This window comes from Ylistrum balloti, unplaced genomic scaffold (genome assembly GCF_031769215.1).
Source record: "Ylistrum balloti isolate Yb309-2 unplaced genomic scaffold, AGI_CSIRO_Ybal_v1 Utg370000, whole genome shotgun sequence".
Taxonomy (NCBI): domain Eukaryota; kingdom Metazoa; phylum Mollusca; class Bivalvia; order Pectinida; family Pectinidae; genus Ylistrum; species Ylistrum balloti.
Window position 1 is genome coordinate 1378763 of NW_026782078.1, and position 25515 is coordinate 1404277.

General features: G+C 38.2%; 2 protein-coding genes across 2 annotated transcripts in view; one reads left to right on the forward strand and one right to left on the reverse strand.

The window, feature by feature from the left end:
• Nucleotides 1-24993, reverse strand: part of LOC132548060 (nuclear protein MDM1-like) — a 34941-nt gene extending 9948 nt beyond the window's left edge. Inside the window, exons 1-10 of the mRNA XM_060211885.1 lie at nucleotides 24906-24993; nucleotides 23384-23507; nucleotides 20538-20749; nucleotides 18533-18922; nucleotides 17176-17304; nucleotides 16042-16197; nucleotides 15867-15891; nucleotides 11875-12004; nucleotides 11071-11176; nucleotides 9504-9745 (exon numbers count right to left, since the gene is read on the reverse strand). Of these exons, the coding sequence (XP_060067868.1) occupies nucleotides 9504-9745; nucleotides 11071-11176; nucleotides 11875-12004; nucleotides 15867-15891; nucleotides 16042-16197; nucleotides 17176-17304; nucleotides 18533-18922; nucleotides 20538-20749; nucleotides 23384-23507; nucleotides 24906-24923 (1532 nt within the window). The 5' untranslated portion in view covers nucleotides 24924-24993. The remainder of the gene's footprint in view (nucleotides 1-9503; nucleotides 9746-11070; nucleotides 11177-11874; nucleotides 12005-15866; nucleotides 15892-16041; nucleotides 16198-17175; nucleotides 17305-18532; nucleotides 18923-20537; nucleotides 20750-23383; nucleotides 23508-24905) is intronic.
• LOC132548059 (uncharacterized) lies at nucleotides 2500-4283 on the forward strand. Its single transcript, XM_060211884.1, has one exon. It carries the CDS (start codon nucleotides 2552-2554, stop codon nucleotides 3794-3796), a length of 1245 nt encoding a protein of 414 aa, XP_060067867.1. The 5' UTR covers nucleotides 2500-2551; the 3' UTR covers nucleotides 3797-4283.
• Nucleotides 24994-25515: the final 522 nt, after the last annotated feature.

Sequence of the window (25515 nt, forward strand, 5' to 3'; positions counted from 1 at the left end):
GATGTACCGTATATCAGTAGAGGTAAATATACAGAGATGTACTGTATATCAGTAGAGGTAAATATACAGAGATGTACTGTATATCAGTATAGGTAAATATACAGAGATGTACTGTATATCAGTATAGGTAAATATACAGAGATATACTGTATATCAGTATAGGTAAATATACAGAGATGTACTGTATATCAGTATGTATATCAGTATAGGTAAATATACAGAGATGTACTGTATATCAGTATAGGTAAATATACAGAGATGTACTGTATATAAGTATAGGTAAATATACAGAGATGTACTGTATATCAGTATAGGTAAATATAGAGATATACTGTATATATTAGTATAGGTAAAGAAATGATTTATATCTCTGTAGATATGATGAATTCCTTTACTCTGAGACAGAAATTTCATTTCAGTATGTCTGGCTTTACTAAAACCTTACTATTTTTTAAAACTATCTAGATTAACTTCAATCTCGTTACAGAGATTTTTGTCACAAATAATAGACTTCGATATATACATAGGTAGGTTACATTTATTAATCCACAACTGTCAATATATACATGTATCTTACATCAGGTGTAACAGCTGGCCTCAGGCCACTGTCTACAGATCTAGATAGGGTCAACTCTAAGATGAATCACATGTTCTTGTTTTTTTAGGTAAAGCATGAGGACATGTACTTCAGGAATGTTTATGTCCATACCAGCATAGACAACAAACTAAAGATTCCAGAACTCATCTAAGAAACCTTTACTTATACGGTAAACATCTACAGATACAGGAAAACCTCAAAAAATACGGTAAACCTCTACAGATACAGGAAAACCTCAAAAAATACGGTAAACATCTACAGATACAGGAAAACCTCAAAAAATACGGTAAACATCTATTGATACAGGAAAACATCTACAGATACAGGAAAACCTCAAAAAATACGGTAAACATCTATTGATACAGGAAAACATCTACTGATACAGGGAAACCTCTACAGATACAGTAAACATCTACTGTTACAGGAAAACCTCTACAGATACAGGAAAACCTCTACTGTTACAGGAAAACCTCTACATATACAGGAAAACCTCTACTGACACAGGAAAACCTCTACAGACACAGGAAAACCTCTACTGTTACAGGAAAACATCTACTGATACAGGAAAACCTCTACTGATACAGGAAAACCTCTACAGATACAGGAAAACCTCTACTGTTACAGGAAAACCTCTACAGACACAGGAAAACCTCTACAGATACAGGAAAACCTCTACAGACACAGGAAAACCTCTACAGATACAGTAAACATCTACAGTTACAGGAAAACCTCTACAGATACAGTAAACATCTACAGATACAGGAAAACCTCTACATATATAAGAAAACGTCTACAGATACAGGAAAATCTTTACAGATATAGGAAAACATCTACTGATACAGGAAAACCTCTACTGATACAGGAAAACCTCTACAGATCTTATGATTAAAAAAAGCATCTGAAGATAAAAGACAAAAAAACAAAGGATACAGAAAAAAAGTCAAAAGATAGAGGAAAACATTTTCGGATACAGGAATGCTGTCTACGATAAAGAAAATGTTAAAGGATATAGTAAATTGTCCAAACCAGAACAGCAATATTGAGACCTGTTAATTATCAAAGGAAAACCATCATACAGAAACAGATTGGAAATATCAAAAATATTCTTAAGGATACACACAGTCCAAGAAAACAGCTGTTAAAGAGTGGTGATCATGGAAATAAATCTATTTTATTGTGAGATGATTATTGTATAAATACACATGACCTCAGTTTTAGACACAATAAGTTAAGTTTCTCTTCACAATCATACACACAAACAAGGTAATCTGTTAACATGTGAATCAGACTTAGTGTACAGAAGAGATAGCCAGGACCAGGAAACAACTGTGGGTGTATACCACTTCCTCCTGTCTACCATCACTACACAGACAACGTGTACTTATCATCGGTCGCATAACATACAAGGAGTGAGAGATCAGCTAAACAAAACACTGATAGAAACAAAAGGTTGGTGTCAGACACTGTCTTAATCACTCTGGAAACCAGGTTCAGTGATGACTGAATGCTGAAGGAAATTTCTCAGTTGTGACATGAATGCATCTTGTGGAATCTCCAGGAGAGTAACAGTGATACAATTGGAAAAGCCTATACTGAAATTGTGTTTGCATTCAACTAACGACAACATCTTAAACAGCTTGGTTTGGATTAATTTTAGACAGCATCGTGATTTTCTAAAATCGCAGATGATTTAAAAAAACTGCACTTTGAAGAGCACGGGTAACATGAAAGAGATTGTGCTAACAGTTGAGAACTAGCTGGAACAAATCTACACAGCCGTCCAACCCTGAACTAGCTGGAACAAATCTACATAGCCGTCCAACCCTGAACTAGCTGGAACAAATCTACACAGCCGTCCAACCCTGAACTAGCTGGAACAAATCTACATAGCCGTCCAACCCTGACATAAGGAACATTTTTATAGTAATTCTAAGTTTTCACTGCAGCACAGGTATGTTATGTCATAATGATTCCTATCTGACCACTGTCCAGTCCCAGACTGGTACATGTGTACTAGGAAAGGATGTCCAGTCAAACACTGGTACAGGTGTGCATGAAAATGATGTCCAGTCAAACACCAGTACAGGTATGCACGAAAACGATGTCCAGTCAAACATCAGCTCACGTGTGCATGAAAATGGTGTCCAGTCTGAAAATAGCACAAGTGTACTAGGAAACGATGTCCAGTCCGACAACTCTTCAGCTATACTAGGAAACAATTTTCAGTACAACTCCAGTACAGGTGCACTAGAAAACGATGATCAGCCTGATTCCAGCACCCTGCCTGACCCCTGTGGTCCAGTTATGACTTTTGACCTGCTTGGTCCAGTGGGAGAACGTCTTCTTTGTCCCACATGTGTTAGTGTGTCTTTGAGCGGAGAATTTGTGGTCAGTGACACTGACAGTTGTTTTGTGGTAATCTACAGCAGTACAGGACAGTATCTAAGTCACTTCAGCACCATCCCAAAGAGGATGTTTTACATGTTTCTAGATCTAGCTAAATATCGGCCGCAGGATGTAGCCTGGCTCTCATCTAAACGTATAGTATACACCCAGCCAGCAGGCTGTCGGGTTATCATAGCAGACTGGAAAGGTAAATCTACAGTGACCATTGAAGGGAGGCCTCTGTATGAACCATATGGTGTTTGTGTTGACCAGTCAGACAAAATTTACATCACTGATAGGGCTAAGGGGAGAATACTCTGTTACAACTGCGATGGTAAACTTATCAAGAGTTTAGGAGTTTTTGGATCAAGGGAAGTACTATGTCGTCCTCATTATATTTGTGTCGCAAATAATGGGAATATCTGTGTAAATGAACTGAGTAAAGATGAGAGTCGTGTACATGTTTATTCTAAGAGTGGTACTTCTAGTTGTGTGGTAGCAAAGGGAGATAATCACAGCTTGGGGAACATTGCAGTCGATTCCGAAGGCTTTGTGTTACAAGTGGATTTACAGTGTGACCATTTAGTGATGTGTTGTCCACCTAAATTAAATGGATACACTTACAAGACCGCAACAGGAGAAGAGGAACACAAAGGCAAAAACAGCCACTTACTGGTCAGTAGGACCCTGACCTCTGACCTCGGTGGCATAACTTTGACCAACAATGATCACCTAGTGTGTATTGATCGTAAGGAAAAACAAGTCAAGAATTACATTTGGAACAATCACAAGGAAAATTTGATTGCCCTGTAACATAAGGACTTAAAAAATGCTATTTCATACTACATCATTGCAAGATATATTTGAATATACATATTTTCATTTTTTCCGATGAGCAGTGCAGTGAATCCAACACACATGTCAGCTTTCATGAAAATTTTTCCATCTATTATCATTCGTTATATTTTAAATAGAGATTTAATTTATTCAACTTTATACTGACTGAACTACAGTAATATATACCATGTGAGCAATCATCCATGAACACCCAGTGTCAGTGAACCCTCAGTGTCCATGAACACCCAGTGTCAGTGAACCCTCAGTGTCCATGAACACCCAGTGTCAGTGAAACCTCAGTGTCCGTAAATGCCCAGTGTCTGGTAACCCTCAGTGTCCATGAACACCCACTGTCAGTGAACCCTCAGTGTCAGTGAATGCCCAGTGTCAGTGAACTCTCAGTGTCCATGAACACCCAAAGTCAGTGAACCCTCAGTGTCCATATGAACCCCTAGTATCATGACCTCCCAGTGTCGATGAACCCCTAGTGTCCATATGAACCCCTAGTATCCATGAACCCCCAGTGTCCATGAACCCCCAGTATCCATGAACCCCTAGTGTCCATGAACCTCTAGTGTCCATGAAGCTCTAGTGTCCATGAACCTCTAGTGTCCATGAACCCCCAGTGTCCATATGAACCCCCAGTGTCCATGAACCCCCAGTGTCCATATGAACCCCTAGTATCCATGAACCCCTAGTGTCCATGAACCCCTTGTGTCCATGAACCCCCAGTATCCATGAACCCCCAGTGTCCATATGAACCCCTAGTGTCCATGAACCTCCAGTGTCCATGAACCTCCAGTGTCCATGAACCCCCAGTGTCCATATGAACCTCCAGTATCCATATGAACCCCTAGTGTCCATGAACCTCTTGTGTCCATGAACCCCCAGTGTCCATGAACCTCCAGTGTCCATATGAACCCCTAGTGTCCATGAACCTCTTGTGTCCATGAACCCCCAGTGTCCATGAACCTCCAGTGTCCATATGAACCCCTAGTGTCCATGAACCTCCAGTGTCCATGAACCTCCAGTGTCCATATGAACCCCTAGTGTCCATGAACCTCTTGTGTCCATGAACCCCCAGTGTCCATATGAACCCCCAGTGTCCATGAACCCCCAGTGTCCATATGAACCCCTAGTGTCCATGAACCTCCAGTGTCCATATGAACCCCCAGTGTCCATATGAACACCTAGTGTCCATGAACCTCTTGTGTCCATGAACCCCCAGTGTCCATATGAACCCCTAGTATCCATGAACCCCCAGTGTCCATATGAACCCCTAGTGTCCATGAACCTCCAGTGTCCATATGAACCCCCAGTGTCCATATGAACCCCTAGTGTCCATGAACCTCCAGTGTTCATGAACCCCCAGTGTCCATATGAACCCCTAGTGTCCATGAACCTCTAGTATCCATGAACCCCTAGTGTCCATGAACCCCCAGTGTCTAGTGTCCATGAACCTCCAGTGTCCATATGAACCCCCAGTGTCCATATGAACCCCTAGTGTCCATGAACCTCCAGTGTCCATGAACCCCCAGTGTCCATATGAACCCCTAGTGTCCATGAACCTCCAGTGTCCATATGAACCCCTAGTGTCCATGAACCTCTTGTGTCCATGAACCCCCAGTGTCCATATGAACCCCTAGTGTCCATGAACCTCTTGTGTCCATGAACCCCCAGTGTCCATATGAACCCCCAGTATCCATGAACCCCCAGTGTCCATATGAACCCCTAGTGTCCATGAACCTCCAGTGTCCATATGAACCCCTAGTGTCCATGAACCTCCAGTGTCCATGAACCTCCAGTGTCCATATGAACCCCTAGTGTCCATGAACCTCTTGTGTCCATGAACCCCCAGTGTCCATATGAACCCCTAGTGTCCATGAATAACCTCTTCAATATCTTATTTTTAGATAAGTCCCTATTTATGACTGTGTTGAAGTTTTTACTGATCTGTATTTTCAATTTTCAGAATTTCACTGAGTAGAAAAGCAAAACATTTGTCATTTTCACATCCAGTACAGCAAAACATAACATGCAGAACCCACATCGCTGACAATAATAAATACTGAAGTATTTTTGTATCGTCTTATTTAAACAAATTCAAACAATAAACATAAATGTTGATTCCATGTTGTTACATGTACAGATAATTAACCACATCTGCTAAAAAACTGAGGTACATGGTGAACTGTCTATTTCATCCATCTCATCTCACAAATACATGCCATTAAGTATATTGGTTTTACAAAAATAAAACTCCTGTTTTAACAGAAATTGATTTTCTATGTCGACCCAAAATGTAATTTTAAAGTAATTTTTTGATAAAACAATCAAGTTATGTACTCGATGGTGTAGGTGTCCATGCTTACATTAATTAACAGGATATCTGTTTGTCAGACACCTGTATGGATAGGCAAGAGTAATCACAACTGATATGCCAAGTCAGATATTGCTATGTGTACAACAGGTAAATAAACTGTAAGCAGGGCAACAGGAGAAATACAGTGAACTTAAAAGGACAGGATAAAAATGAGTTTGAGAAATCAGGCGTATCTGAAAATTCAACAATAAGGAATATAAAAACAAGAGGCCCATGGGCCTTAACGGTCATCTGACAAAAAGCAAGCCAAACCTAGAAAGTGGGTTGAGGTCATTCATTTGAACAAACTTAGTAGCACTTCATCCCAGCATGTCACAGGCCCAATATCTACACTCTGAGCCTTTTGGTTAATGAGAAGAAGTTGTTTAAAGATTTTAACATATTTGACCCCTGTGACCTTTAAAGTGGGTCAAGGTCATTCATTTGAACTAACTTGGTAGAGCTCCATGCCAGTATCCTCTGTGCCAAGTATTAGCCCCCTAGACCTTCTAGTATTTGAGAAAAAGTTGTTTGAATGAAAAGTTTACGCACGGCGCACTGCGGACGACGACGGACGAAGCACGATGGCTATAGGTCACCCTTTGGGTCAGATCTAAAAAATGTCAGGATCACACATATATATTCAAATAATGGAGGTAGAGTTTTACTGTACTTGAAAAAGAACTTCATATTTATGAGAATTTGAATAAATCAAAGTCAGAAATGTAAAAGCCATGTAACATGGACCACATATACCTTACATAGCAGGAGTCAAATGTGACACATCAACCTCACACATGAAAAGATGGGGAAAAACAGGTGTGGATTGTGACACATATACCTTACATATGTAGAGGTGGGAAAAACAGGAGTCAAATGTGACACATATACCTTACATATGTAGAGGTGGGAAAAACAGGTGTGGAATGTGACACATATACCATACATATGTAGAGGTGGGAAAAACAGGAGTCAAATGTGACACATATACCGTACATATGTAGAGGTGGGAAAAACAGGTGTGGAATGTGACACATATACCATACATATGTAAAGGTGGGAAAAACAGGAGTCAAATGTGACACATATATTTACATATGTAGAGGTGGGAAAAACAGGTGTGGAATGTGACACATATACCATACATATGAAGAGGTGGGAAAAACAGGAGTCAAATGTGACACATATACCTTACATATGTAGAGGTGGGAAAAACAGGAGTCAAATGTGACACATATACTATACATATGTAGAGGTGGGAAAAACAGGTGTGGAATGTGACACATATACCATACATATGTAGAGGTGGGAAAAACAGGAGTCAAATGTGACACATATACCGTACATATGTAGAGGTGGGAAAAACAGGTGTGGAATGTGACACATATACCTTACATATGTAGAGGTGGGAAAAACAGGTGTGGAATGTGACACATATACCTTACATATGTAGAGGTGGGAAAAACAGGTGTGGAATGTGACACATATACCTTACATATGTAGAGGTGGGAGAAACAGGAGCTGGATGTGACAATCCTGTGTTTGTTTGCTTACAACCAAGTAAAATGGTCTTTCATCAATTTTAATGGTGTGTGATTTTTGGCCTCTTCTGGATAAAGTAGTGTATTCTTCTCACTTAATCAGGTATCACTGATTTTCAGTGACCTGATACCGTTTGAGTAATATAATATATAATAAACCCAAGTGGTGATGCCACTTGGGTATGCTGTAAATGAATCTGTATTTAATTTTTCACTTCATTGCCCTACATACCTTTTGGTATCCATACCCCATGCACAGTGTCCCGATGACCAACCCAATGCACAGTGTCCCGATGACCAACCCAATGCACAGTGTCCCGATGACCAACCCAATGCAGTGTCCCGATGACCAACCCAATGCACAGTGTCCCGATGACCAACCCAATGCACAGTGTCCCGATGACCAACCCAATGCACAGTGTCCCGATGACCAACCCAATGCACAGTGTCCCGATGACCAACCCAATGCAGTGTCCCGATGACCAACCCAATGCACAGTGTCCCGATGACCAACCCAATGCACAGTGTCCCGATGACCAACCCAATGCACAGTGTCCCGATGACCAACCCAATGCACAGTGTCCCGATGACCAACCCAATGCACAGTGTCCCGATGACCAACCCAATGCACAGTGTCCCGATGACCAACCCAATGCACAGTGTCCCGATGACCAACCCAATGCACAGTGTCCCGATGACCAACCCAATGCACAGTGTCCCGATGACCAACCCAATGCACAGTGTCCCGATGACCAACCCAATGCACAGTGTCCCGATGACCAACCCAATGCTTTGAACTGAATCCGGCTCTACCTTTTTGTTTATATTGATATTTGTTACTTACAAATTACCAGAGACATTAAACAAAGTGCAGGATGCAGGATTTCTGTTTTGTTTTTAGTTTTAACAAGTAAACCACATAATACTGTCAGTGCATATTTTCACTATTTTCATGATATTGGACTGTTGACTTTTAAGTAAAAAAGAGACATTATATAACTTAAGTTCTTACTCTTCAATGGCAAAATAGGTCAGATTCTAGAATAAGGCATTCCAGTTTCAAAAAATCCTAAATGGCAAAATCTGCAGATAAAGAAACAAACCTGTAATACGTAACTTTGCTACTGTATATTCTGATATTGAGTATAACAGGCAACCAGAAGAATTAATATACCAGATAGCTCAGCATTGTTAGAAAGCTGCTGAACTTTGTATTTATTAATGGTAAACAACCGATCGTTTTGACAGAATTCAGACAACCAATGTGTGAGGTGTCCGTCTGACATTGACTAGATAAGGACTCATGTAGTGAGGAACTGAACTGTGTTTAAACAACCTACAACCATACAATTTTGTCAATGTTTTGACATGAATAGGTAATTTTATCCACAAAGGTTGTTAATACTGTTATAAAGTCTAAAGTTGACCAAACTGACCTTTTTATAGATCATTCCCAGACCGTCAAACTAATGAGAATAATGAAATGAAACATATTTGGATTTTTTATATATATTTTCCAAATATGACAATAATTATATCACTTTTCCAAATTTTGTCCAAATGGATTTCAGTAAAGTACTGTAGATAAACATATTTTAGACCTAATCTTATTTTAGCATTTTCCTGCTGAAAGTATTGTGCTAATATATATGATTGTGCTAAATGAAGTTTCACGAAGCAATGTGGATGTGCAAATTTAGATTTTCATTGAGCTGACTACCAAAAAATGATAATATTAACACTATGAAAGCAGTAATGAATGAAGCAATGTCTGACGTACCGTGATGCTCCATTTCTTGCTGAACCTGTTTCTAGGGACAAGGCAGAAAGTGTACTATGTCCACTCCGGACGGAAGACTGGACATCCCAGGCCTCAGCCTGTTGGGCCATCAACTGGACGGCGTGTTCCCGAGAAAAGTGTGTACCTTGAGCCCTCTTGCGGTACTCCTGGGCCTTCCTCCTCAGTTCTATTACCTCTGCGAACCAGTTGGACAGCGATGGACCTTCTGTGTTTTCTGCAGGCTGGAAACAAGTAGAGCATTTAGTGAAATATTGCCCAATATAAATAGGATGTTAAGTGAGATTGCCATGAGATAATACAAACATATGTTCATTGAAATCATACAGAGCTACATCTCATGCATAACTCAGCTGTTTGTTCAGCTTAATTGGGCCGGAGACAACACATTAAAATAGGCCTGGATGTTCATAGAGTCAGGCCTGGTCTGGAAAACATTTACACATACAAAGTATTATGTTTAGCTAGGATATCGTGTAAGCTTTGGACTGGAAACATCCAATGAATATAAATAGCACTTGTAATGAGTGAGGATCATCTTGGTGGATACAAAATGTTAACATGTACTTAGGGCTGAATAAAACATTGTCATACTGGATGTAAAAATATTAACATTTACTTAAGGCCGAGTGAGCATCACCTTACTAGATACAAAATGATAGCATGTACTAAGGGCCTGAGACAATATATATACATGTAGATAAGACAACATCAATTGTAAATTACATCTAACATACAGGATATACAGGATGTAAGTTCATTTCCTGCAGAAATTTGTGGGTATAAATGACATAACCAAACAAAATCTCTCTCCATTCAGGGACAAAAGAGTTATCTCCCTTCTGAAACACTCTCTCTCAGTTTACAATACAAATGTCTGCTGCTTTTAAGTAAAAAGTCTGAATGGAGAACAAAATAAAAGTTATTCTCTGATTATGATGCTGAAACTCACACTATCATTTCTTATGGTTGTGTTACGTCTCTTTAAAAGTATGTACTTGTATACAGAGAACGAGAAAAACTCACTTAATGAATGTTATATACCTAACCCATACTGATAACATAAAACAATATTATCCTTGAATAAAATCCCTAAATTCTTTTGTTAAAATGATAAAAGCATGTCAAAATAACAGAACCTTCCCTCAAAACTAGCCAGTTTAAACCTGGTGTGTAATTCTACATATGTCACTGTACCAAATACTGACAAGTTCAAAATATTTTAAAATATACAGACCTAACCAAAATACTGATTGTATCAATTATCAACACAATCATATTACCATCTACTGAAACCATTATGCTAAATACTTGCACACTATTATAAATGATACATGATATACATGAGAAATTCAAAATTTATAACAAAATTTTAACTTGTATCAGATTTTGATACTTAACAACACACACACATCCTTACTATAAAGAGGCATGCTAACATATTTAATATGTGGACCGAGAAATAAAATTAGTCACATTGCTTAATTACATACAATACAATACAATACAAAATGGATTTTGAAGCCTATGTTATACAGTGATAGACTACCTCAGGTGCCTGTAGGTGTGGTGGGTTGGCTCCTCTCCATGCTCCCTTAATGTAATCAAAATTGCTGGGAGCCTTAAAGTTATTACGATACTCACTCCTCGATCGTCTGAAACAGTCAAACATTTACAGTATAAAAGTATTTGAAACATGATGTGTTTATGAAACACTATGCTCCTAGTTGCAACAAAATTCTGTACTGTGTAAGGCATGTGCTAATTACATGTACACTTTGTGAAATACTTATGTCTTCATTGTGGTAATGATTTTTTTTTTACTGTCAAATGTAAGTCAAAGGTCACGGCCAAGGTCACAAGGTCAAAATTTTGGTACCACCAGAAAGGACTTGTCAAATGGACCCACACATGCCAATATGAAAGCCCTACCTCTCACGGTGCAATAGTTACGGGCAAGGTTGTAATAACTTGTTTCGCAATTGTTTTCAAATAAATAAAGCTTATAGTTTTTAGACAGAACAAAAACATTAAGCCCTCGTTCTTTCCATCCTTGGGCATAAAAATTTCATACCAGAAATAGTCTATCATCAGCAAGTATTGGGTATCTCTTCTAAATTCATGATCATCACAATTTCTCAAAAATCATTTTTGTGTATCGCATGAAAATCTATAATGAGGTGAAAATGAATAATTGAATGCAAGGGTGAAAGGGTGTTTCCCTGCTAAATATAACACTTGGAATTCTGATTATTCATAAAAAATTATGACTGATTTGTCAAAATCAGAGTTAAAGATATAAGATCAATTTACAGTGCAATGAAATATCATAGGAATCTATGACCACACCCACCTGAGCTGACCATGTGGAATGGGTGGGCGTGGCCGGACCTCTATATCTGGTGTCTCCTTGGTAAGACGTTTGTTATCGGAAGTGATAACAGGACCTGACCCTGCAGCTGCCATCTTGTCTGGTGACAGAGCTGCAAGTTACATAAATTAAAGATTATGTCCCCTGCTTTACTATCACTTATGTTAAAAAATATTGATATTTCTGTTTTAGTTCATATTTTTCATGTGAATTTTTATATAAACATCACACTCATTGGATGATAGTTTTGAACTTTATAACTGAAGGCCTTACATTACTTAAACATTTACAAATAATCATATTTATCATAAACATATTTCTTGAAATTCATATTAAAGAGATCAAACCATCAATTTTCCATAATCAATTGCCACAGAGATTAAAAATAATTAAAATTAATTTCAGTAGTGACTAATACCACAATGAACATTGTCTGATTTGAGGTACAGTGTAGTTAATTGTGAGTGTGGACAGACACTAGCTGTCTGGCTGACTGAAGGTTTGAGGCACAGTGTAATTAATTGTAAGTTTGGACAGACACTGTCTGGCTGACTGAAGGTCTGGGACACAGTGTAATTAATTGTGAGTGTGGACAGACACTAACTGTCTGGTTGACTGAAGGTTTGGGACACAGTGTAATTAATTGTGAGTGTGGACAGACACTGGCTGTCTGGCTGACTGAAGGTTTGGGACACAATGTAATTAATTGTGAGTGTGGACAGACACTGGCTGTCTGGCTGACTGAAGGTTTGGGACACAGTGTAATTAATTGTGAGTGTGGACAGACACTGGCTGTCTGGCTGACTGAAGGTTTGGGACACAGTGTAATTAACTGTGAGTGTGGACAGACAATAACTGTCTGGCTGACTGAAGGTTTGGGACACAGTGTAATTAATTGTGAGTGTGGACAGACACTAACTGTCTGGCTGACTGAAGGTTTGAGGCACAGTGTAATTCATTGTGAGTGTGGACAGACAATAACTGTCGGGCTGACTGAAGGTTTGGGACACAGTGTAATTAATTGTGAGTGTGGACAGACACTAACTGTCTGGCTGACTGAAGGTTTGGGACACAGTGTAATTAATTGTGAGTGTGGACAGACACTAACTGTCTGGCTGACTGAAGGTTTGAGGCACAGTGTAATTAATTGTGAGTGTGGACAGACAATAACTGTCGGGCTGACTGAAGGTTTGGGACACAGTGTAATTAATTGTGAGTGTGGACAGACAATAACTGTCGGGCTGACTGAAGGTTTGGGACACAGTGTAATTAATTGTGAGTGTGGACAGACAATAACTGTCGGGCTGACTGAAGGTTTGGGACACAGTGTAATTAATTGTGAGTGTGGACAGACAATAACTGTCGGGCTGACTGAAGGTTTGGGACACAGTGTAATTAATTGTGAGTGTGGACAGACAATAACTGTCGGGCTGACTGAAGGTTTGGGACACAGTGTAATTAATTGTGAGTGTGGACAGACACTAACTGTCTGGCTGACTGAAGGTTTGAGGCACAGTGTAATTAATTGTGAGTGTGGACAGACAATAACTGTCGGGCTGACTGAAGGTTTGGGACACAGTGTAATTAATTGTGAGTGTGGACAGACAATAACTGTCGGGCTGACTGAAGGTTTGGGACACAGTGTAATTAATTGTGAGTGTGGACAGACAATAACTGTCGGGCTGACTGAAGGTTTGGGACACAGTGTAATTAATTGTGAGTGTGGACAGACACTAACTGTCTGGCTGACTGAAGGTTTGAGGCACAGTGTAATTAATTGTGAGTGTGGACAGACACTGGCTGTCTGGCTGACTGAAGGTTTGGGACACAGTGTAATTCATTGTGAGTGTGGACAGACAATAACTGTCGGGCTGACTGAAGGTCTGGGACACAGTGTAATTCATTGTGAGTGTGGACAGACACTGTCTGGCTGACTGAAGGTTTGGGACACAAAGTAATTAATTGTGAGTGTGGACAGACACTGGCTGTCTGGCTGACTGAAGGTTTGAGGCACAGTGTAATTCATTGTGAGTGTGGACAGACACTGGCTGTCTGGCTGACTGAAGGTTTGGGACACAATGTAATTAATTGTGAGTGTGGACAGACAATAACTGTCTGGCTGACTGAAGGTTTGGGACACAGTGTAATTAATTGTGAGTGTGGACAGACAATAACTGTCTGGCTGACTGAAGGTTTGGGACACAATGTAATTAATTGTGAGTGTGGACAGACAATAACTGTCTGGCTGACTGAAGGTTTGGGACACAGTGTAATTAATTGTGAGTGTGGACAGACAATAACTGTCGGGCTGACTGAAGGTTTAGGACACAGTGTAATTAATTGTGAGTGTGGACAGACAATAACTGTCTGGCTGACTGAAGGTTTAGGACACAGTGTAATTAATTGTGAGTGTGGACAGACACTGGCTGTCTGGCTGACTGAAGGTTTGGGACACAGTGTAATTCATTGTGAGTGTGGACAGACAATAACTGTCGGGCTGACTGAAGGTTTGGGACACAGTGTAATTAATTGTGAGTGTGGACAGACACTAGCTGTCTGGCTGACTGAAGGTTTGGGACACAGTGTAATTCATTGTGAGTGTGGACAGACAATAACTGTCGGGCTGACTGAAGGTTTAGGACACAGTGTAATTAATTGTGAGTGTGGACAGACACTGGCTGTCTGGCTGACTGAAGGTCTGGGACACAGTGTAATTCATTGTGAGTGTGGACAGACACTGTCTGGCTGACTGAAGGTTTAGGACACAGTGTAATTAATTGTGAGTGTGGACAGACACTGGCTGTCTGGCTGACTGAAGGTTTGGGACACAGTGTAATTCATTGTGAGTGTGGACAGACACTGGCTGTCTGGCTGACTGAAGGTTTGGGACACAGTGTAATTCATTGTGAGTGTGGACAGACAATAACTGTCGGGCTGACTGAAGGTTTGGGACACAAAGTAATTAATTGTGAGTGTGGACAGACACTGGCTGTCTGGCTGACTGAAGGTTTGAGGCACAGTGTAATTCATTGTGAGTGTGGACAGACACTGGCTGTCTGGCTGACTGAAGGTTTGGGACACAGTGTAATTCATTGTGAGTGTGGACAGACAATAACTGTCTGGCTGACTGAAGGTTTGGGACACAGTGTAATTCATTGTGAGTGTGGACAGACAATAACTGTCGGGCTGACTGAAGGTTTGGGACACAGTGTAATTAATTGTGAGTGTGGACAGACAATAACTGTCTGGCTGACTGAAGGTTTGGGACACAGTGTAATTCATTGTGAGTGTGGACAGACACTAGCTGTCTGGCTGACTGAAGGTCTGGGACACAATGTAATTAATTGTGAGTGTGGACAGACAATAACTGTCTGGCTGACTGAAGGTTTGGGACACAGTGTAATTAATTGTGAGTGTGGACAGACAATAACTGTCTGGCTGACTGAAGGTTTAGGACACCGTGTAATTAATTGTGAGTGTGGACAGACAATAACTGTCTGGCTGACTGAAGGTTTAGGACACAGTGTAATTAATTGTGAGTGTGGACAGACAATAACTGTCTGGCTGACTGAAGGTTTGGGACACAGTGTAATTAATTGTGAGTGTGGACAGACATTAACTGTCTGGCTGACTGAAGGTTTGAGGCACAGTGTAATTAATTGTGAGTGTGGACAGACAATAACTGTCTGGCTGACTGAAGGTTTAGGACACAGTGTAATTAACTGTGGGTGTGGACAGACACTAGCTGTCTGGCTGACTGAAGGTTTGGGACACAGTGTAATTAACTGTGAGTGTGGACAGACAATAACTGTCTGGCTGACTGGAGGTTTGGGACACAGTGTAATTAATTGTGAGTGTGGACAGACACTGGCTGTCTGGCTGACTGGAGGTTTGGGACACAGTGTAATTAATTGTGGGTGTGGACAGACAGTTACTGGACAGACAGTAATAATTGATCCATATTGAAATCTTACCTCCTGTACTTTTACTTCTCTTGACCTAAAATGATAAAAATTTTATACATTATGAATTGAATTTCAATAGAAATAGTGTAAGGTTTGGTGGTAATTGTCCAATGATTTTGTTATTTAAGTTTCAGTGTTTAGTGATATCTGACTTTTGTGATAACAGATGTTAGAAGTCACTAACCTTTGACCTTTTCTTTGATGGCTTCCCAGCTGCCTGAACAGGCTTATCTTCCACCTCACTCAGCTTCCAGTTCTGGAACTGGACATCATATTCACTCTTCTTAGGGACGACATCCTTCCTGAATGGGGCGACTGCAGGGTTACTGTTATATACAATCTGGAGAGACATGGAATATTCAGCAGGTGTTTTACATGTTGTTTATAAATTGTTAACATGTTGTTTACCTACATGACTATTACTAGTTACCGCCTCTGCCAGTGTAAATACATCTACTTCATGTAATGGTATCATGATATTTAAAATTATCACTAGATCATTGCTGTTAATCGAAACCATTTCATTTTGACATGCAAATGATATTTTTCAGTTTCGTCATATGACATATGAAATCAATATGATATCCAGATAAACTATAAAATATCATCTGATCAGAGCCAGTGGTCAGCATGTAAAATTGACCTCTGATCAGAGCCAGTGGTCAGCATGTAAAATTGACCTCTGATCAGAGCCAGTGGTCAGCATGTAAAATTGACCTCTGATCAGAGCCAGTGGTCAGCATGTAAAATTGACCTCTGATCAGAGCCAGTGGTCAGCATGTAAAATTGACCTCTGATCAGAGCCAGTGGTCAGCATGTAAAATTGACCTCTGATCAGAGCCAGTGGTCAGCATGTAAAATTGACCTCTGATCAGAGCCAGTGGTCAGCATGTAATATTGACCTCTGATCAGAGCCAGTGGTCAGCATGTAAAATTGACCTCTGATCAGAGCCAGTGGTCAGCATGTAAAATTGACCCCTGATCAGAGCCAGTGGTCAGCATGTAAAATTGACCTCTGATCAGAGCCAGTGGTCAGCATGTAAAACTGACCTCTGATCAGAGCCAGTGGTCAGCATGTAAAATTGACCTCTGATCAGAACCAGTGATCAGCATGTAAAATTGACCCCTGATCAGAGCCAGTGGTCAGCATATAAAATTGACCTCTGATCAGAGCCAGTGGTCAGCATGTAAAACTGACACTTTTTTTCAAACAACATATCTGACAAAACCCAGCAACTAAATCTGACATTTGTAAGAATAATATATTCCACTATTTTCTGGTAATTACCTTGTCCTGTTAAAGTATGGAGGTATTTACCTGTTCAGCTGCTAGGAGTGGAGAGGCCTTTCCCCCCACCTTCCAATCAAACGACTTTTGGTACTCAGATACCTTCCTTTTAGGGCGTGGAGGAGCAATTCCTGCCTTGTACTTCAGGGCAAATTCCGCCTGATGATCAAACACATACGAGATACAGGAAATTTATACAATCCATAAAGGTACACAGTGTAAAATCTTACTGATAAACACCAACTGTTTTATCTTCAAAACACATGTAGGTATAGACAACTTACATCATACCTTATCACAACCATTCTGAAATATCGAGTTAAATGGTGAAATGCATAATACAAGACCTCTATGAAAATCATAACAACGTCATCAGGTTCAGATCCTAAATGCTATATGGCCTGTATTGTACAGGGTTATATCTCACACCTCACAAATACTATATGGCCTGTATTGTACAGGGTTATATCTCCTCACAAATACTATATGGCCTGTATTGTACAGGGTTATATCACACACCTCACAAATACTATATGGCCTGTGTAGTACAGGGTTATATCTCACACCTCACAAATACTATATGGCCTGTATTGTACAGGGTTATATCTCACACCTCACAAATACTATATGGCCAGTATTGTACAGGGTTATATCACACACCTCACAAATACTATATGGCCTGTATTGTACAGGGTTATATCACACACCTCACAAATACTATATGGCCTGTATTGTACAGGGTTATATCACACACCTCACAAATACTATATGGCCTGTATTGTACAGGGTTATATCTCACACCTCACAAATACTATATGGCCTGTATTGTACAGGGTTATATCTCCTCACAAATACTATATGGCCTGTATTGTACAGGGTTATATCTCCTCACAAATACTATATGGCCTGTATTGTACTGGGTCATACCACACACCTCAAAAATACTATATAGCCTGTATTGTACAGGGTTATATCACACACCTCACAAATACTATATGGTCTGCATTGTACAGGGTTATATCTCACACCTCACAAATACTATATGGCCTGTGTAGTACAGGGTTATATCTCACACCTCACAAATACTATATGGCCTGTGTAGTACAGGGTTATATCACACACCTCACAAATACTATATGGCCTGTATTGTACAGGGTTATATCACACACCTCACAAATACTATATGGCCTGTATTGTACAGGGTCATATCACACACCTCACAAATACTATATGGTATGTATTGTACAGGGTTATATCTCCTCACAAATACTACCTGGCCTGTATTGTACAGGGTTATATCTCCTCACAAATACTTTATGGTCTGTATTGTACAGGGTTATACCTCACACACCTCACAAATACTATATGGCCTGTATTTAAAACTTACGGGGGCCTCTGGAGCAGACAGAGCTATTCCTTTGTCCATGTTGGTTTGTACAGACTCATTCATGTTATTAATCATTTTGTCCTTGAGGGGCAGTTTGGTCAGAGATTCCTGTTTGTTGGCGACCATATCACTACTGGAGCTTGTCTTCTTGCTGGATTTCACTGGGCTTTTTCTAGATACTTTCGGAGCTTCCAGCTCACTTTTGAGCTGTAATGGAGGCATGCCCTTCATTCCCCTGGGAGCCATGGGTGTGAGGACTTTGGGGCTCTCCTCAGTTTTGGATGGGGCTACAGGTTTTGAATCCTCCTTTGTAGATTTTCGGTAAATTTCAGTGTTCACTACAGGAGCTGGCTTAGGTTTGGAGGTAACTTGTCTGTTTTCTTTCTCTTTCTGAAAAATTAAATTATTGTTTTTAATTTCGCAAAGTCGCTTTAAAATAAATCATATTCTGAATAACTCAAATATAGCGTAAACCTACATACTTGCAAGAACTGTCATCATGTAACAAACAGTCACATTCTGTCATCACGTAACAGTCACATTGTCATCACGTAACAAACAGTCACATTCTGTCATCACGTAACAGTCACATTCTGTCATCACGTAACAAACAGTCACATTCTGTCATCACGTAACAAACAGTCACATTCTGTCATCACGTAACAAACAGTCACATTTTACATATCACTTAGATAAATACATAGCCAGACATTACTATATAGTACTAGACAAATGACATTTAGAAGCTGTTTGAAAATAAAGAGTATTGTAGTCACCTATACAATATTTACTCATTTTACAGGTAAACATACCCTGGTTTGAGCCAGTCACCTATATATATAAACTGATTTTACAGGTAAACATACCCTGGTTTGAGCCAGTCACCTATATATATAAACTGATTTTACAGGTAAACATACCCTGGTTTGAGCCAGTCACCTATATATAAACTGATTTTACAGGTAAACATACCCTGGTTTGAGCCAGTCACCTATACAATGTTTACTGATTTTACAGGTAAACATACCCTGGTTTGAGCCAGTCACCTATATATATAAACTGATTTTACAGGTAAACATACCCTGGTTTGAGCCAGTCACCTATATATATAAACTGATTTTACAGGTAAACATACCCTGGTTTGAGCCAGTCACCTATATATATAAACTGATTTTACAGGTAAACATACCCTGGTTTGAGCCAGTCACCTATACAATGTTTACTGATTTTACAGGTAAACATACCCTGGTTTGAGCCAGTCACCTATACAATGTTTACTGATTTTACAGGTAAACATACCCTGGTTTCAGCCAGTCACCTATATATATAAACTGATTTTACAGGTAAACATACCCTGGTTTGAGCCAGTCACCTATATATATAAACTGATTTTTTAGGTAAACATACCCTGGTTTGAGCAAGTCACCTATATATATAAACTGATTTTACAGGTAAACATACCCTGGTTTGAGCCAGTCACCTATATATATAAACTGATTTTACAGGTAAACATACCCTGGTTTGAGCCAGTCACCTATATATATAAACTGATTTTACAGGTAAACATACCCTGGTTTGAGCCAGTCACCTATACAATGTTTACTGATTTTACAGGTAAACATACCCTGGTTTGAGCCAGTCACCTATATATATAAACTGATTTTACAGGTAAACATACCCTGGTTTCAGCCAGTCACCTATATATATAAACTGATTTTTTAGGTAAACATACCCTGGTTTGAGCAAGTCACCTATATATATAAACTGATTTTACAGGTAAACATACCCTGGTTTGAGCCAGTCACCTATATATATAAACTGATTTTACAGGTAAACATACCCTGGTTTGAGCCAGTCACCTATACAATGTTTACTGATTTTATAGGTAAACATACCCTGGTTTGAGCCAGTCACCTATACCATGTTTACTGATTTTACAGGTAAACATACCCTGGTTTGAGCCAGTCACCTATACCATGTTTACTAATTTTACAGGTAAACATACCCTGGTTTGAGCCAGTTTTTGTTGCTTGGGAGGAGATGCACCACGAGTCTTCGCCTTGTATTTGACATTCTGCATAAACTTATCATTGGCACCTAGAAGAGCGTAATCTTCACTACCTGGTGACTCGAGACCCTGGTTGAAGTTAGTACTAAGACTTGTCATTGGTCCATCCAATCTCTTCTTCCTCTGCATCGGAGGCTCACATGGCACACCTGTGTTGACAATTATAACATGTCCTCGTAACACTTTCTTATAAAGTTAATTAGTACTTATTTAATTAATTAGAAAACATTTAACCACATACATGCTTATTTATATTTGATTTTCAGTATGTTTGTGTTTATATTGTATGTACACAAGATATGCTTTAGAATTGTGTTACATGTATATCATTATAGTTAAATGACAAGGTAAAATTTTACAAGTATTATCAAAGCATGGAAAACACTTCAAATGATGACTTTAGGTAAATATACAAGTTAAATCATGTGTAAATAAGCTTTTGAAGATACTTTTGTATAATTTACATAACTGCCATGTAAGTATGTGTAGCTATTTTGATATCAACATTTTTATCTGAAATAAGAAATTTTCTTTGCAATTGTATAATTTGTCGCAGAATTCTTCAAATTTAAGTTCTATGTATATTAAAGTCAAATTAAAAAAAAAAAAATACATTTTGTAAAATTAATTTCTGATGTTTTAATGTTTAGTGTCTCTACTTCCATGCAGTAAATACCATTGTATACTTGGAGAATTACCATTACAGCTCACCTATACAAATACTCCTATATGGTGTAAGAACAGCCTAATGTTTTCCTGTTTTGTACAATATCTCTCACCAACACATTAAACCTGGTAAATTTGTGAGAAAATCTTATGCTTAACTCTTTAGTTGCTTAAGTCTATAACGAAAGTACATGTAAAAAAAATCCTCCAAAACTTTGATTTCTGTTTTGAATGTATCACACTAATACACCCATTGTTAACTTTAACTATTGACATTAAAAATATTCTTTGAATAGGTGAGCTAAGGTATTTCACATTGATGTAGGTATTGTATATGCATTGCACACAACAAAATTCACACATGCATGCAGGACACTGCAGGTTAACATGCCATTGTGAAAAACAGCCACACATTACTTATATATGAATATGTATACATAGCACATACTTCACATCTGCAGGTGTATGGATGAAATGATAGTGACCACAAGCTGGGTAGGCTAGCTCAATTTTATTTTTCATGAACCAAAACAAAGGACGAGTGAAAAATATTGAAGAATGTGCAATGATGGAAACTTACACTGACATTTGATAGACCTTTCTCATTACAAGTATATTATATAAATATATCACATAGGCTAACAATATATATTATGGAAATTTTTAAGATGAAGATACAATACTATTCGTTACTTTGTTTTTATCATTACTGGTTCTAAATAATCCAGTGTGATTGTAAAGTGATGGGCTTCCTGTAACCAGGATAAGTCAGATTCAATCACAAATGTCTGATATTTATGTACCCTACAGCAAAAATTCTGATTTTTTTTTCATAATTTGCAATTTTCCATGTTTGTTTTCAAGTAAAAAAATTAAAATTAATGAGACAACATCTCAAATCAGCAATAGTGCCATTCTATGGAGTAGTAATATTAATCTGTAATGAAAACAAGTAAAACTTAAAAAACAAACATTCTGATACACCAGAGGATCTATACCTATTTTTGAAGACTGTCGACCAGCTGCTGGTGCAATTTGCTCTGCACTAGGTGAGAATGAAGCACTCTTGTATGATTGGATTGGTTTGTAATGTTCTTTGTATTCTGAGCTCGTCTGTAAAGCATAAGTGATATACAAATATTGTCATAAGTGTAATCCTTGTTAGTCTAGCTACGAGATACAAGATGAGCTATGATCTATAGAAAGCTTCTTCTTTCTTGAGCTGTCACAATCTGAAATATATATTTCACTACCAGGACAAAATTTGTTCTGTTTGCTGTCCCTGTAGTATACTGTACAGCTAAAATGTACAAATACAATTTTCTTAACTCTTTACTTTTTAGGGTTTTTATTAACTTTTCAAAAAATTACATTCCAGTATTATATAACTAATTTTATATTAAGATTTTTTTCAAAATATTACATGGACATAAATACACATTGCTTTCTAATACCAGTAAATTGTTCTCAAGAATAAGCTGGTACCAGCAAACAAACATTATATGTGATCTAGCCAACCATACTTAACAATGTACAGGTATTGCATGTATCATTGTAAACAGGAAGGGATTGAAAATCAACAAAGTAGCTCACAAAAAAAAATAATAATAATTTCTGAAAAACGGTGTTTGAGTTAGACAATGGTCTTACCAAAAAACTGAAGAAATTTGCATTTTAAGAAGCCAAGATAAGGTTAGCCAAATAATATTGGGCAGTACAAGTACTAGCTAGGCTCTAAAACAACATTTTCTTCAACAGCATTCAGACAGAGTACCACATTTGTAGTAGTAGTAGGCAACATGCAAATACTTGTACATGTATTTTATTATCATATAACTTGCATAGGGCATGCTGGGTAATATTGGTCCATCACCATTTCAATGATTCATCATGACAGAAAAACATATGTCACACAAAATTTAACTTCCTTATTTTAAAGAATATATTGCATGTATACAAAAGTCAATCAAAGAGGCAAGAAACAAGCAAACCCAGTAAAATTTTCATATTTCACAAGATTCTGGTTATCCGCGGAAGCTTGACTTTGTGTGACAAATGTTGACAGGCATGCGTAAATTATAGAAATCATGACTATGTGATTTATAGCATGGACGCACTATTTAAACCTAAGTTCACTGAAGAAAGACCCGCTTTAGGTTTTGCCTGCTCTGGTGTAGGACGGAAATTTTTGCTCCTGTATGATTCAAACCACTTGTAGTGGACATTATACTCAGAATTGCCCTGTGGAGAGAAATTAATACAAAACAATTAATGTATGAGATGAAAATATCATACTGATTATATAGATTCAAATTCTGTGGCACAAGATACGTACCAAACCATATAAAACATGTACTAAGCTGGAACTGCCTATGACACCAATATCAGATGTCAGACCTTTTGATGGAAAGAAATCTAGTGAGCGCAAGACAAATATTCAAGAATCCTTAAAATATCTAAATGTCTTATTTAGGGACCACTGGAAATACCAGATCAACATTACTGTACATGATAACAGAAGATTAGTCTACATATTATATGATATACTTGGAGACATATAGATATATGGCCCTGGAGAGCTCTTTTACACAGAAGTATCAGTATGGTGTATGCAGGAGAAGTCATTATGTATTCCAATGCCTCCTATGGGATTCCAACCTGGGACCTGTGATTTAGTAGTCTTGATTTCAATCAATCAAGCTAAAGACAAGTTCTCCTTAGCCAAGCTGTATAATAATTAAAGCTAATGTTTAATGTTATCCGAAGTACATAAATTATACTTGACCCCATCCAGGAATTAATTTGTCTTTAAGTTTCAAGGGATTAAGAGATGCCCAAGGGACAATGCTGAGTATTACTTCCAAGTCCCTTCATGGGCATCAATGTAAAAGATATCATTATTCCAAGGTAAATTTTAAGGATGAAACCTGTAATCCCTGGTTTTCTACTCTCATGCTCAATTGATTGAGCTAAAGAGAAGATATCTCTCCTCAAATGGTATAAAATATCTCTGCTATTTACCAGGGTTACATGTACAAGACTAAACATACAGTCTGGTCACAAGAGTAGCTATACAGTGCTAATTTTACCTTTCACAACATTTAACTTTAGGTAATTATTCATGGATTTTGTCAAACCACTGATCAGATAAATTTATAAAAATGTAAACATTTCAACAGACAGAAATGCTGTAATTTACATTTATCAAATGAGACTTTGTACTACCGCAAACTAGGGTCAAGAATACCAAATATTCCTATTTCCTCAGTTTTCATCAAGTCATTAGCTCCATTGTAGGCTCGCCTAATAGTACAAATTGTATTTAAACGGCTGATTGGCGCTAACGATTGATGGGTCTAAACTTGAATCATACAAAAACCAAAACCAATATTATGGACTAAAAAACTTTTAAAACTCAAATAGTCTACATGATATATTTGCAAAACATATATCAAATGTATTTCACATTGCTGGCAATCGTAATACAACTTGGATTCTGCAGACACAATTACTGGCTGCTTTAAATCACTTTGACCTGGTTTTGTTTACAAATATTCTGCCTCGATGGCCAAAGTTTAAATGCAGTGTTGCAATAACATTGCAAGTTAATTTTCCATATTTTTCTTTTCAATTATTTACCTTGAAATGTACAGGCATCTTTGAAGTCTGGTTTTTCCCCGAATATTTACGAAATTGTCTACAAACAACAATAACACTCCCTCAGCAACAGATCTACTGCACAGTCTCCGCCATAACAGCGTCGTAAGCGACGTAGAAAATTTTCGGAAACGGTTACCGGTGAGAAATTTCCGGTTTGAAGGTGCCGGTACAACATTTATTTTATTTCTTTTTAAATATTTCTTCTGTTTTCAATCGTAATTTTAAATAACCGACATTTTTTATATTTGTTTTATTTTTCAAAGGTATTTTTATTATATTTCATAAATAGCGCCACTCACTCATACACCATTAACATTCATTCTTCATCATTTGTTGAGAGACTACTTGGAATACCGACACAAACATATTTTACAGACAATCAACAAAGTCACAATGTTTTCAATGTTTTTTGAAATAAAAAATCGCAAAATATATGCACTTCAATTGGGGAGGTAATCAAAACTAAAATATCAAAATTATAATTTCTTCAGTCAGAAGTAAGATCAAACATGCCTTCCTTTTCATAATCTTAATATCGATGAAAAAAACAATGATATTGACAATATAATCTATGGATATCCTAAATGAA

Bases quoted from the DNA above. Each gene is read 5' to 3' on its own strand.
- LOC132548059 (XM_060211884.1), top strand. From the start codon at position 2,552: ATGTTATGTCATAATGATTCCTATCTGACCACTGTCCAGTCCCAGACT.